Source organism: Callionymus lyra, chromosome 11 (genome assembly GCF_982586985.1).
Source record: "Callionymus lyra chromosome 11, fCalLyr1.hap1.1, whole genome shotgun sequence".
Classification (NCBI taxonomy): Eukaryota; Metazoa; Chordata; class Actinopteri; order Syngnathiformes; family Callionymidae; genus Callionymus; species Callionymus lyra.
Window position 1 is genome coordinate 16875201 of NC_141828.1, and position 15129 is coordinate 16890329.

The following is a 15129-nucleotide window of genomic DNA, read 5'->3' on the forward strand; positions in this document are numbered from 1 at the left end:
GAACACTGACCCTTTTTTTAAGATGAAATCAGATTGGCATAAAAATGTATTTTTAATTTATCCTCTCAAATACTTACAATAAGATAATAATGGCAGAACCTTTTGTTGTCCCAAGAAAGGAATTACATGAGAAAAAAGCTCATGGTATCATATTTCTATGACTAAAATTCAATAAAAAGCTTTTTTGAACGTTTGAATGAGTAAAGGGAAAAAGTAAAGGATTTGAAAGAAAAAGTTCGGATTAATATGCAACTTAATTTATGTTCTATTAATGGTGACATAATTATCATATGTCTTGTTATGTAAAAGTGTTTATTATCAATATATTACTTTACTTTAACGTGAAATCCAGAAATAATCTCTTTATTTTCCATTTCCCCTCTTTGTGAACATAAATATTTCAACATTCTGCTGACTAGACATAAATGGAGACAAATTAGAAGTGTATTCCCAACCGTAACTTTTTCATTCATCTAAATCCCAAATCCGACATCGTTCCCAAAACTCCAGAGTCAGGGTTAAAGAGAAGGATGTGAGATCGCATAAGCATCCTGTCGTCCATCATCTCTGCGGTGACATCGTGTCAAATAACTTCAGTTGGAAATCTGATTTCGATTTTTTTTTTTTTTTTTTTTGTCGGTCTGATTCAGCGTTCCGGCCCGTAAAAAGCCGAAAAGCAGGTGTCTCCAGTAAACCTCCCAGAGTTCCGAGTGCAGCGGCATGTGTCTGCTGTTACCTCGAGTGATGGATGGAGCTGAAGAGCCAAGACCCCTGCAGAAGACAAGAGACGGACAGTCAATACATCAGGCTCTCATTACTGCACATATACACCGTGTCAAATAAAGTTTAGGCCCGGGGCGATGTCACTCTTTCTGAGGTGCACTTTTTCCGACGTGTTTGACATGTAAAGAATTGGGAGACGCTGATTTTTTTTCTACTTTCCAACTTGCATAGTCATCAGAAAAGACCTAATTACATTGAGCATCTTTTTTTTTTTTAACGCAGAAGAACTTCATGGCGATATTTCCATTTCAATGTTTTGCCTAATTTATGCGTGATTGATGGTAGTTTTTCCAATCCCAACATGAGGTTATGTAATAGTTCTGTCAGGTCCAATCACCAGGCTCCGTCTTGTTTCTAGCTATGTATTTAAATATCTCATTTAAAGAGATGCTGATCTCTTTGCACGTCAACCAAGTTAAACTGTATCGTTCAATAAAAGCTCTGACTAACTGCGGCTTTTGTTTTTCTTATTTAATGTCTTTTTTTCTTTGAGATTTTTTTTTAAGGTCAAGTTTTTTTAAGCTGCAACTGCGTGTTTGCCAGTTTGCTTCATGATGGAACCCAGAGGGTCTTCTACACCTTCAAAAAAGACCTGGGCTGTGTCCCAAATGGCGTACTTCTGCACTTACACTTAGTATTTTGAGTGCACTAGTGCGTCCAAATTAGAAGTGTGGTAAAATTTAGCGCACAATGAGAACTAAATTGGCGCACTCAAATAGTCAGAAAATTGAGTGTGGACACTTTCCACCCTTAAAGACCGCCATATTCGTGACATCGCATCTTCGGAGCAGATACCGGGGTAATTGTCTCAAGAAAACACAAAACAACACAACAATAATAACACAATGAACCACAACTTTCAATATAAGGCAATCGTGTTTCAACTTCCGGTTGCGATCAACGTTAAAAAGTAGAAGAAGAAGCTGTCGAGTCATTTCCTGTGTAGCGACAGTGTTTGATTTGAGACAGTACTATCTGTTGAAAATGTACACACTGGCCAAGTACGTGCACTATCTTAATGTGTACTATAAACCAGTGCACTCAGAGAAGTGTGCAATTTGGGACATACCCTTTAGAGTCTAAAGTTTAGACGATCATAGCGGCTAACTTCGTGAACCCAATTCTTTTGACCAAACTTTGGGGAACAGAAACGAGGGAGACGTTCTGCTGCTTTCATATCACGACAGCAAATAGCATCATGCAGGAGGGGATTTAGAGTATATAACCCACCAGCAGTGGCTTAGTCATGACCAATTGAATCACAAAAAATAATAATAAACCGCTAAGAACAAAAGCATGCGATAATGGAATATTTTAAAATTCAACAACCTCTTTTACTGTAATTAAGTACATTTCATAAATATGTCTCTATCTGTGTTCGGAAATTAAGCCTACTTTCTTTGACCCTGTGTAGTCTGACCATCCTCATCTCAGCTTGAGTGATTAAAGGGGGAGATTTAAATCGCAAAACCCAAAATTAGAGTTGAAAGAAAAAGTTTTAAAATGAAGAAGACAATCATTTCATGGCAGAAAATGATCTGACCTCAGTGACAGTCAACATAAAAGGGTGATACTAGGTTGGTAAAGAGTCATGTATTTCTACAGGACCTCATTTTGTTGTTTGAGATTTTGGTTACTATCAGCTCCAGTTTTCTGAAGCTAGTCCAAAAAACAGACCAAAGAGAAGTCTTCTATAGTAACAATACATGTTTTGGTGTGTCTGGTGTGTTTAAGTATCGCAATAGAGCAGCTGTGCCTCTAGCAGGCCAAAAAAAAGAAAAAGAAAACATCTGTAAGTGTTTGCAAATTGGAGGTTAAGTTTAAAGGGAAGTGTCCGGCAGAAGGCAACAATTCTGACAAACTGACTGTGAGATTTCGCGGAGCCTCTGGGCTCACTTCACTTGACCTTGTGGGAAATAAGAGCTTGCAAAACACCAGGATTGTTGACTTTTGTTGCTACTCTGGATGTCGATTAACTATAATTATATTATTTAAAAACTTATTTCAAATAAAGTCAAGAAAAGGTTCATTGTTGTTTTCCTTCTGAATCTTCCTAAACAAATTTTCGAAAAGCCTTTATATATTTAACCGAGGATGAAGAAAACACATTTTTTAGTTGACGGTAAAACCCAAATGACTCTGACCTATTAATTCAAGGGCTTATTTGTACCAGACAAATAGGAAAAAAAAAAAAAAGAGTGAAGAAGAATCTACTGACGCATGAATAGCCATCAAATCTAACACCACTTAATCCATTGCACATTCTTTAAACACATTTCTCTTTCAAATCGCTCCTACATTGCCAAACCGAAACAGGAAAAAAGTTCATTCTGGCTGGAGGCTGTTGGCTTTGGACTGGCCCGTTGACCCAATTCAGTCTCCAGCGAAAATGCCAGCTATAACTCCGATTTAGAATGATATTAATAGACGAGCAGGAGAGGTGCTTTTGATAATACGAGGAATGATGCTTGACTTCCCTGAATCCGATTATTCCTTCTTCAAGATGTCAGAACTTGGGGATAAGAGAATAAGGTAACTGGAGGTTAAAGTAGTTAAAACAGTGACAGGAAGTAAAACCAGGTGAACACCTGGGAAACTTCAAGTACAGTTTATTGGTTGCCTAAGACAAAGAGTGGTAGTTGGAGATCAGTCCCCAATCCAAGCATGGCGGGGGGGTAAGTAGCTACAGATGTAAGCCATCACCGCTGATCAAGGCTGTATTTAGTGAGGTCCAAACGTTGAGTGCGAACACAAAAAAAAAACAGCGATGACACCTGCGTGAGTAGGAATCCATCAAGACTCCTAAATCTTTTTTTTACGCAGAAACACGAGATCTCCCGAGGTTTCCGTCGCCGCGTGTCGCCTCCCGCTGTGCGCTCACAGACTGGCAGCAGCCCTCGGTCGATTTGGTGTGAAAGTTTTTTCAACGCAGTGTGTACGGAATGCTGAGCCGGAGTTTCCATCCTCCTGTTCCTCGGCGGAGGCCTCTGCGGCGGCTTTTGATTGCTTCCTGTGAAGCAGCCACTGGACCGTTCGCTCAGCAGGACACAACAACGAGCCGCTGTTGTGTTTTCCATAAATCGTCGGGATTATTTGGGTCACGTGGATCCCATGACGAACGGTGGATTGTGGTTTATGTTTCGAGAGGAATAGAGAAGAAAGAGAAACTATATTTAATTTTGCTTTATTCAGTAAAACACTTGAATCTAGACACTAAGAGTTCCTAAGCAAAAATGTTAAATGGTTTCCCAATTAATCATTGGTAGTGAAAGTGACGAAGGCTCTCTCCAGGTTGTCCCGTTGACCTCTAAACTTTGACTAAGGACAAGTCGTGGTTTTAAGACCAAATATATTTGGTCTCTGGCTCGGTGTTGATGGTCTGAACAAGGTCTTGGCTGTGTCTCTGCTTTACAGTACATATTAAGACAGTGCAAGTACTTGCCCGGTGCGCAAATTTCAACAGGGTAGTACTGTCTCAAATCAAACACAGTTGCTTCACACTTGAAATTACTCGACAGCTTCTTCTTCTACTACTTTTTAACGCTGATTGCAACCAGCCGTTGGAACACTATCGTCGACAATTGAAACAACTTATTAAGTTGTGTTTCATTTTGTTGTGGGTTTTTTTTGTGGTAAAATCAGTGTTTTCTCTGGACATTTAGGCCGGTATCTGCTCCGAAGACGCGTCGTCAGTGACGTAGCTTCCGTTTAGCGTCGTCTACGTCACTAAGATGGCGGCCAATAAGGGTGGAAAGTGTCCATCGATCCACACTCAATTTTTTGGCCGTTTGATTGCGTCAATTGAGCGCTCATTGCGCACTACATTTGCATGCTTGTGCACTTAAAATATTAAGTGTAAGTGTAGAAGAGTGTGATTTGGGACACATCTTTTGTCTTGGTCTTGGTATCTCTCGGTCTAGCCTGGCCCTCTAGACACTGTGGTAGTCTGATAGCATAACTATACGCATGGTACAAATGTTACCACACCTACACAAAGTCCACTCTACAGAGATAAGTTGACAGAGCGGAATGAGATGCTCATATTTTAATTTGTTGTGTTATGTGAGAACCATTTTTTGGTGAAGTCTATATGTTAAAATGTGAACCGGTCTTTCTTGTTCCTGGTCTTCTCTTGGTCTGCCCAGATTCTCCAGTCTTGGTAGTGTCTTGGTCTCGGCTAAGGCGGTCCTGACTACAAGTCTACTCTCCAGACACCCCGAGACACACTCCCTAATTAAAGTTTGTGTTGATTTTCTCAGAACAGCACTAGTAAACAATAGTAGTTACTGGTTATGCTAATTGTTCGGGGAGATTAAAAGTGAAAACACAAGAATTATTTTTAACTTTTTAAAAATGACGTTACTCGATTGTGTTTCTTTAGCTTCAACATTCTACAGCTAATGCAGTCGTGAACATAAAAAAGTGTTGTTCTGTTTTTCTGAACCTCTTTTTTTCCTCCTTGAGGTTATTTGCTTGTAAAGGTCAAGACACCCTGGGCATCATGGGACTTGTAAACGGAACCCTTTGACAACATAGGAAGTCACTTGACCCTTTTGACCTTTCATAGAACCCAAAGTTTTACTGTAGTCCAATGTGTGTGTTTAAATTGTATTTGGCTGAGTGAGTTTTTTTTAACCATTCCCTTAGCAAAAGTAAATATATTCAAGTGTACTACTTATTTAATACTTATATTGAAGTAGTTTCCTTGAAGTTTGCTTTCGACACACTATACTTACTAGTATTATGTGCTCGCTTGAATTACCTTTATGTCCCTTAAACACAAAACATAGGAAGTTTGAACTAGTACATCAGTACTATAGAGAATTATATACTTTAAGTATTACTCGTGTAAACTAAACTATAGATTTGAAACGTGTACCTAATACACCTGTAGAGATGGGTAAATTTAATATGTTCTAAGAAGTGATGTTAGTACAACAATGTATGATATTAGTATACTTTTAGTACTTAGTATACTTACTTATACTTAAATATACTTTCCAAAATGTACTTTTGCAACATGCCAGAATACGTATTCTGTTCATAATTATCCTAAAGTTTTTAGAGAAACATTTCATTTAGTTAATGACTATTTCGGAGTTGCTCGGTATATATCTTCATGACCACAAACAAAGATTATAATATCGATGACCTCATCCACAACAACAAAAGGAAGATTTTAGTGCCCTCTAGCGTTCATAAGAGCATCTTGCTGATTTATACTGTAAAATGAGAATACAATTCGAAAATAATAAGGTTGGATATAATAATTTATTTTAAAAGAAAAAAAAGTATTTTTTTTTGTTTTTAAATCATACGCTTGTAACACATATAGAGCAGCAGGTGGCGCTGTTCAACAGGCCTTCAACCTTTCTAATTTGATAGTGGATACGTTTTCCTGCATTGTGGTAAAAAAAAAAACGAATATACTTTTTAATTAGTTAATATTAGTAATTCCATGAGATATAGTCTGAGATGACGCTCTGCGCATGCGTGTCACTCCCATCCAACAAGACATCTGTTGACGTCCCACTCCTACCTTTTCTCAGAACCCGGAAGTCTTACTCAGTCATCTTTTTTTTTTAATCAAAAATTAGTTTTAAAGCTTATCTGAATATATAACAATAAATAGAACATTTGGGCGCTATTAAAAAAAAGAAGTTGTTGTTTAACCTCGAACCAGTTTGTGCGGTCTGAAGCGCGCCAGTTGACAAAAGAGACGATCTTTGTAAACCAGTTTCTCCATCCTCAGGGTGTGAGTCACAGATGGGTGTGTGTCTCATTCTACTAACTTTCTGAGTGAACTCTCACACGTTTTATTAAGACTTGGATCAATCATTAATCCGTTTATAAGGATCTTTCTGTTTTACAAAGGTAAGATTTGTCTTAAAACTTTCATGAGATGTAGTTTAAAGTTATTTGCTATATAAAATAAGTGTATGAATGTATTTAGGTGGGTATTAATCCCTTTTTGTTACAACTTGTGTGTTAAAAAGTGAAGCATAGCTGTCAAACATGACACATTTAAGACAATAATATGCAGGTTTATTTTGAATTTGCAGCTGTAGTATTAGTAAACATGTGCTGAGTGAGTTTGTTTGTTTTTCTTTTCCAAAATAAGTTGCATTTTTAATACTTGTTAATACTTTGGCAACGCAACTTAACTATTTAACTAACAATTCACTTACGGCTCATGCTGCACTCTGATCGTCTGGCTCCCTCTCAGAGAGCTCATCACTGGGGCTGCATGTGTTCAGTGACTATTTACTCATGCATAAGTACTGCTACCGTAATGTCACCTGAGAGCCTTAAACATTTGCTTTCAACGCTCTTTGAGTTTTCTAAATGCACTTAAACTTTATGTAGTGACACTGTTTTGACATTTTTTAAATCTGGTTGAAGTCTTCGCTTGTGTATTGTAAAGAATTTTGTGATAAAATAAAATATCACGTTACAGAGGTAACAACACATTATATCCCGATACTGTAGTAACAAGGATATATTTGTAGTATTGTCCGAGTACTTGACTCCTGTGATGCAGAATCTACAGACTACATAACACTTGACGAAGTCGTAACTGCTTTAATTTGTTTTGGAACCAAAATATCAGCTTTAAAAGCTGCTAAAGTCGACTGTATCCTCTTGTCCCCAGTTTTCAACTGCTACCATCTCGCGGCCGGGAAGTTAAATAACAATCAGATGCCTTAAATATTTGTATCCTCTTGTCCTCAGTCATCACTTGGATCTCGGGGGATTTTGTTGTTCCTTAAGCTGCGGAGGATGTGACGGCTGCTGCCATCTAGTGGTCGGCGGTACAATTGCAACACAAAATTGAACAATCTGCATACAAATTTGCATTTTGATTTCAAATACAAAAATCGAATTATTTTGTTTTACACACATTGAATTTAAATAAAAAACATAAAATAAATATAAAAAAAAAAAATTGGATTTAAAAGACAAAAATATTATAATAATAGGAAAGAAAATCAATAGAGTGCTGTTGAATATCGATACAGTATAACAATACAGTTCAACAATGCCTTTTTTTCAATTATTGGTAAACAAATAAGTTCACAGTATCTCAAAGACCATACCTGCCTGCACACAAATACTTTTATTTTAATTGTACTAGTTCAGCTTCTTATATGTCTTTTGCATTTTATTTTATCCTTTTTCTTTTTAAATTAATTTAAAATATGATGAGCATTCCTTTTTTTATGTTTTGATGTGTTTTCATATGAAATATGCATATTTTTTAAAGGTTCTTTTAACACTGGTCACACTATCATGCAGTGAATCTTGAAGTATGAACTATGAACTATCCTGTATTGCTGAGTCAGCATTGCTCAAGAGCATGAGGGAAGAGGAAGTGAAGAAGCTCTAATAGGAATATCACCAAGTTTTCTACTTGAGCAGAGGAAAAAAGTAACATCTGTGAGCACGTAGCGTTGACGCTGTCGTCCACTGTAGTTATGTACGTTGAGGTCACATGCTTGTTCACAAGCAAACTGTTGTCCTGCAGCAGGCGACTCCAACTGAAAGGGTCCATTCAGTGGATGGACAGAGACCGGTTCCTATCAAAGGCAAACATTATACAGCTGAGAAAAAAAGTAGCTTGTAGATATTTGATCTGTGAACAACTTTTTTTTTCCTCATCATCTCGTTGTTTCGTGGCAGGACAATGGGATTCCTGCAGCTGCTGAAGTCGCAGATCCTGAGCCACCTGATCATCTGCTACGTCTTCCTCCTCAGCGGCCTCATCGTCAACCTGCTGCAGCTCTGCACGCTGCCGCTGTGGCTGCTCAGCAGGCCGCTGGCCCGCCGGGTCAACTGCAGCCTGGCCTACTGCATCGCCAGCCGTGAGTCCCAGTATTAGATACAAACACGCAAAAGTTACTTATCTCAGGTTAGAATCGTGACTTTTATGAAGGGCACTGCGTCAGACTGATGTATTCTTCATTTCAGCACCGCCAATGTAATGTCGGAATAAATCAATTATAAATAAAATGTTGAAATACATGAGGAAATAAAAGAGGAAATAGCAAAATACATAAATAATGAAAAGATAAATTGTAAAAAAAATAAAAAAAACTTCATTAAAGACAGAATGTTTAAATATATGAATAAATAAGAGACGAAATGTCTACATAAATAAATAAAAAATAAATTGTATAAATACATTAATTAATTAAAGACGGAGTGTATAAATACATGAATAAATAAAAGACAAAATGTCTAAATACATTAATAAAAAATAAAAAAATTGTATAAATACAGGAATAAATAAAAAAGAAAATGTCTAAATACTGGAATAAATAAAAGACAAAATGTCTACATATATAAATAAATAAAAAATAAATTGTATAAATACATGAATAAATAAAAGACAACATTTCTAAATACATTAATAAATAAAAAGTAAATTGTATAAATACATGAATTAATTGAAGACGGAGTGTATAAATTCATGAATAAATAAAATAAGAAATGTGTAAATACATAAATAAATAAAAATTAAATTGTATAAATACAATAATCTATTAAAGACGGAATGTATAAATATATGAATAAATAAAAGACGAAGACGATATGATATGTATCACGGTACTGGGACAATGATACGATAATTTGTGCTACCGACTAACAAGGCTATATTTGTAGTATTTCTCATGTACTTGACTCGGCAAAGTCGTATTTGCTTGAAAACAAAATATGTCCAAACATCAGCTTTATAAGCTGCTGAAGTCGACTGAATCCTCTTGTCCCCAGTTTTCAACTGCTGCCATGTAGCGGCCCGAAATTAAATAGCAACAAAAACACGAGCAAATGCCATCAATATTTGATAATTGTATACACACTTAAACCATAAAATATCTTTGATAAAATGTATTAAAGTGTTAACCGTCAGAGGATGGCTATGACGGAAGTGACCTTTACTTGTGTGACCCTCAGAGATGGTCGCCGCTCTGGAGTGGTGGTCCGGAACAGAGTGCACCCTCTACACCGACCCCAAAAGCTACCCGTTGTACGGGAAAGAAAACGCAATCGTGGTTCTCAACCACAGCTACGAGATCGACTTCCTGTGCGGCTGGACCTTCTGCGAGAGATTCGGGGTCCTCGGGGTACGAGCTTTCTTCGTGACCACGACGGTAGTATTTCCTTGATTTTAATGGTGTGTCTCCCGTTTCCCAGAGTTCCAAAGTCATGGCTAAAAAAGAGCTGTCTTACGTTCCCATCATCGGCTGGATGTGGTACTTCCTGGAGGTTGTGTTTTGCAAGCGTCGCTGGGAGGAGGACAAAGAGACGGTGACTCGGAGTCTCCAGAACCTTCGGGACTATCCGCTCAACTTCTGGGTGAGTCAGTGAAGAAAACTTTTGTTTCACTTTAACTCTCTCTTTTTCTGCTACTAGTTTCTGCTCCACTGCGAAGGAACCCGCTTCACCCAGAAGAAGCACGAGGTCAGCATGCAGGTGGCCGAGAGCAAGGGTCTGCCCAAGCTCAAGCATCATCTCCTCCCAAGAACCAAGGGATTCTGGCTCACCGTCCAGAACCTCAGAGGAACAGGTGAGAATCTCACGTTTGCACCTTCGGCTCCTTCCATCAGCTCAACTCGTTTCTTTTGTTCAGTCGCCGCCGTGTACGACTCCACGCTCAACTTCAGAGATAAGGAGACGCCGACGCTCCGTGGAATTCTCAACGGGAAGAAATATCACGCAGATTTATACGTCAGGTGAAGAAGAATAGAATAATATTTTCATGTTAATCCAACCAGTACGTGTCCAAGTTATAAAAGTAACATTTCACAAACTCATGAGACAAATATGTGAAATTTTTCTACAAGGTTTTAATGTATAAATGTATAAATGTCATTATGATTATTGATATTTAAATGTTATTATTTGAAAATGTAATCTTTCTTTAATTGACTTCCGTCTGTATCTATTTAATTCCATTTTTTGTCTATATTTTATGATCCCACAGAATCTTCTAACACACAGAGAAGATCAATTTAATAATTTTATTTAGCACTTAGTAAGATCAGTAAACTAATACATTTATCTATGTTTAATTCGTATATTTATGCAATTTTATTTTTATATTTTATTTTATCTGCATTGTCTTATTTGTATTGAAAGACCAGTTTACACATATTATTTTAATAATTTTATTTAGCACTTAGGGAGATCAGTGAACCAATATATTTAACAAATATATTTATTTTAAGTATATTTTATATATTATTTTTATTCAAAGCAATTAATATAATTGTATACATTATAATATGTCAATCTAGGAGATGCAAGCATTTAAATAATCTAAGGAAATTAAATATTTACAACATATATTTAATACCTGTATTCATTTTTACATATTTTTTTATATAAATGTAAACATATAGCTGAAGGTCGTTCGTACATAGTCTAGTTCTGGCTGAGGTTTCTGTCCGTTTAAAGGATTTCCTTAGACTTGTTTTTCTCTTAGTATTATTTCAACTGTGAAGTCTTTTTCAAATGGCCAATCACATATGTATATGTCATTTTGGTAGACCATTAAAAATATATTAAATATATAAAAACAGTTTTTTCAGGTTTGATTTTTCATCTAATTTCTAAACTCTTCATCGCCACACAGGAGAATCCCGCTGGAGTTGATCCCCGAAGACGAGGCAGAATGTGCAGCTTGGCTTCACAAACTCTACCAGGAGAAGGTTCTCGTCCTTTCTTTAAGAACATTTAATAAATAAATACATTAGATGTGAGGATAAATCAGTATCTGAAGGGACACAGAAAGAGAGACCAGTGATGTGCTCACACGCAAAACCAACTATTTTTTTTATCCATGTGGGTTCACACTGTCGAATGTTTCCTCAGGATGGTTTCCAAGAACAGTACGTGCAAACGGGACACTTCCCCGGGCCCGTCACCAGTCCTCCACGCCGGCCCTGGTCCCTGATCAACTGGTTGTTCTGGTCCTGCCTGCTGATGTACCCTCTGGGCCTCCTGCTGTCCTACCTCTCCAGCTGTGGATCTCTGACCACCATGGCGGTCTCCCTGGTCCTCTGCATGGCAGGTACTCCTGATCCCCAACGGTGTTCTCGCGCCTCTCACACTTTATCTGACTAAATCCAATTTGTTTCTCCCTAATAATGTTTTTTCCAAGCAGCTGATTTGACCGTGATGTAAGTTTGACTTAACAACTCAACATCCACGCTTTACTTTAACTTCCCCTGAGAGGCTGGTTTTATGAGAAGCATGTGGTTGTTACATAGTACTTAGTAATAGTACAGTAAGTACACAATAGTTACATTTTTTTTAAATGAGATCCCATTATCTCTGCTTTCAAATAAAATAAAATAAAACAGAAAATGATCATAAAACTTTGATATTATTATTATTATTATTATAATATTGTTTTAATTTATAAATGTTTTAATTCAAAATAATCAATAAAATAACGTTGAAAACAAGATATATATGATGATTATTTTATTCCAAATATTTTTTAAATGACTTTGGCTGTACTTTCAGATTCAATTCGGAGCAATAATAATTACAATTTAAAAAAAAAGCATTTTTTTAATATATATATTTATTGGATGAGTAAGCATTATAAGTACAAATTAGCTTTGAATGAAACTACATTCAATTCTTTGTCATACATTTCTGTGTGAAGATTGAAACTTTAAGCTACTGTTTTGATTTTGTTTGGAATTTAAATACACATTTCAAAGTGTTGTTTTATTTTAAAGATTTCCAACAAATGTAAAAACAAAACATAAACACGCCCGCAGCTAGGGTTGAACCGACAACCTCTCAGTCACAAGTCAAATACGAATTAGAATTGAAGTAGTGATGAATAATTAGAATAAGTACCAAATTCACTTGCTAATTTGCTACCGGAAACATTTTCGCATGATCGGTTTCACCTCACGAGCAGCTGCATGAATAAAGCCAGTGGACCTCATTTGGATAATAAGATAATTACTCCAAACTATACAAACTATATTTGTTTAATGCTAGCATTATATCCATGGAGGGATCTTTAGACTTAAAAGTATAAATGAAAAAAGCATGAAAAATACATCTCACCATAACGCTGACTCAGCAAGATCTCCGGACTAGTTACAGCAAGTTTTTGGTGCATGTAGGCATATTCGATTGTATGCCGATGATGATGTTCTGTATGTGTGTGTCTTCTAGCTTTGAGAGACACCGTGCCATTGTGTCAGCAAGTTTTTGTTTTTCGCATCATTATATCATTATCCATTTATAAAACCGAGCTGACGCGCCAAGACTCACACGTTAATATTATTCCAGAATAATCTGGTGTTATTTCAGAATAAAACACGTTTCAGACAGTAGTAATCTATAGAACAGATATTATATAAATACATTTTTCTTTCGGGGTGGCCCGGTAATAGATGCTTTACCGACTTGTACCAGTCCCCGGACACAAGGGTTGGGGACCACTGCCATACATTCAATTACAAATCACAGTCGTGTCATTCGCACCACCCTGACTGCACTCTCTTCTTCACCTCTGACAAACTTTAAATACTCTAATAATCACAGGTGTCAAACTGGTCCAGAAAAGGGCCGAGACGGTGCAGGTTTTGGATCCAACCTGTGAAGCACATATAGTTGAACCAATCAGGCGCCTGAAGACAGTAATCAATTAATTGCAAGTCAGGTGTTTTGTTTAAGCCGACACCTGATTCGTTAACCCATGTGTGCTTGACTGGTTGGAACAAAAACCTGCACCGTCTCGGCCCTTTTCTGGACCAGTTTGACACCCGTGTGGGTCTAATTCATGTTTATTCTTCTTCATCTCATCTTCTACAAAATTGTGTACAAATCATATATAATAATAATCATATATCATCAGCAAACATCACGGTGCATCTCTTCCCAGGCTCCGTTGGCTTCGGTTGGATGATCGGACAAACTGAAATAGGCCGGGCGTCGACTTATGGGAACAACAGAGTTCCTCCGAGCAAGTGAAGAGGACGACTCACCGCCAGCAGAGATACACGAGTCGGGTGCGACCAGAGAAGAACAAGCGGAGACATGCTCTGATGATCTTGCCTTTAACAATGTAAAGAGAGATGAGCAAGAACTGGCTCTCGGGGCGAAGAACAGGAAGGAACCCGAGCAGCTGAGAATCAAAAGTGTGACTTGAACTTTGACTGATACGTTTCTTTCACCATAAGTTCACCTGCAGGAAGTTGTATTTTTTTTTTTGTCATCCAGCTTCATCTGTATTGCTCGAGCTACATCATCATATGTTCAGTTTTTAATGTCATTATTAAAAATATCTCATGGTGCCGTTGTTTTTGTTAAACAATCTGTATTTTTTTGTAGCACAGTTGTGGTTTTTCAGTTCACTTTTGATACATTAATTTATTCTCAAAGGTTCCAATACATTCTCAACCATTAGAGAGCTTAAATATTAGGATGATATTCAATGAGTTTAACGAATATTAACAAATAAAAAGAAAAGCCAAATTCAGATCAGAAAGTTCATTTCGGGTCAAGAAAGCCGCAAATACAACGCAACTCTGCCCCCTGTCGGTGATATGTGACACACGCATTTGAGTGAGATAACGAAGTAACGATCCATTTTTAAAACATATTCCAAAAAAAAAGATGTTTTGAAAGGTACATCAAAAAATAATAAAATATTTCAGTTCCACAATAATCAAATTAATTTGTATTTTTGTATTATTTGTTTGGGTTGAACTATGAGGACAACAAGTAGTTGAGGAATTAAGATATAAATCGTAGAATATAAAGTTTATTTTGTAAAATGATTCAATGAAATGTTTAAGAATTGTAAAGCATTTGCACGTCAAGAATCTCTAGGAAGAAGAATGTTTACAACTTAAATGTGAAGTTCAGACAAAGAAAAATGTGAGCATGAACACGTTAAAAGTTGTAAATATTTAAGTTGTTGAGGATAAAGAAATTGAGTTACAGATTTGACCTGCTATTATTGCAGGATTTATCAGCACAATTAAAATGTATTAAACATCCGCTTTCATGGATCAAAGTTCAGATCCTGCAGAGATAGGTCTCATCATAATATGCATTACATTATTTATTTTAGGGGAAAAAACATTAACTATTTAATAGGTACGGTGAACAACATTACAATAAAGAGTAAGATGGAGGGATTTAACATGCATTGAAAAGAGAAACATAATTTGGTGACCAACATTTAAGGCCAGAAAATACTTGATTAAAGTACTAATGTATGCATTTAAAACACATCAGACGTGGAATTCGATGCATAGAACATCTTGTGTATGATTCAAGGTTTCTTTTCATTTTGCATACAACACA

At 36.7% G+C, this 15129-nt stretch overlaps 1 protein-coding gene across 1 annotated transcript; it reads left to right on the forward strand.

The window, feature by feature from the left end:
* Positions 1-6581: 6581 nt before the first annotated feature.
* Positions 6582-14117, forward strand: agpat4 (1-acylglycerol-3-phosphate O-acyltransferase 4 (lysophosphatidic acid acyltransferase, delta)). The gene is made up of 9 exons (XM_087802454.1): positions 6582-6657; positions 8464-8645; positions 9739-9908; positions 9979-10140; positions 10198-10351; positions 10415-10517; positions 11420-11495; positions 11659-11857; positions 13700-14117. Exons 2-9 carry the CDS (start codon positions 8468-8470, stop codon positions 13786-13788), a joined length of 1131 nt encoding a protein of 376 aa, XP_087658580.1. The 5' UTR covers positions 6582-6657; positions 8464-8467; the 3' UTR covers positions 13789-14117.
* Positions 14118-15129: the final 1012 nt, after the last annotated feature.

Excerpts from the sequence above, each read along its gene's own strand:
- agpat4 (XM_087802454.1), top strand. The coding sequence starts at position 8,468 with ATGGGATTCCTGCAGCTGCTGAAGTCGCAGATCCTGAGCCACCTGATC. Across the intron at positions 8,646-9,738 it reads GGCCTACTGCATCGCCAGCC|AGATGGTCGCCGCTCTGGAG; the intron begins GTGAGTCCCAGT and ends TGTGACCCTCAG. Across the intron at positions 11,858-13,699 it reads CCTGGTCCTCTGCATGGCAG|GCTCCGTTGGCTTCGGTTGG; the intron begins GTACTCCTGATC and ends ATCTCTTCCCAG.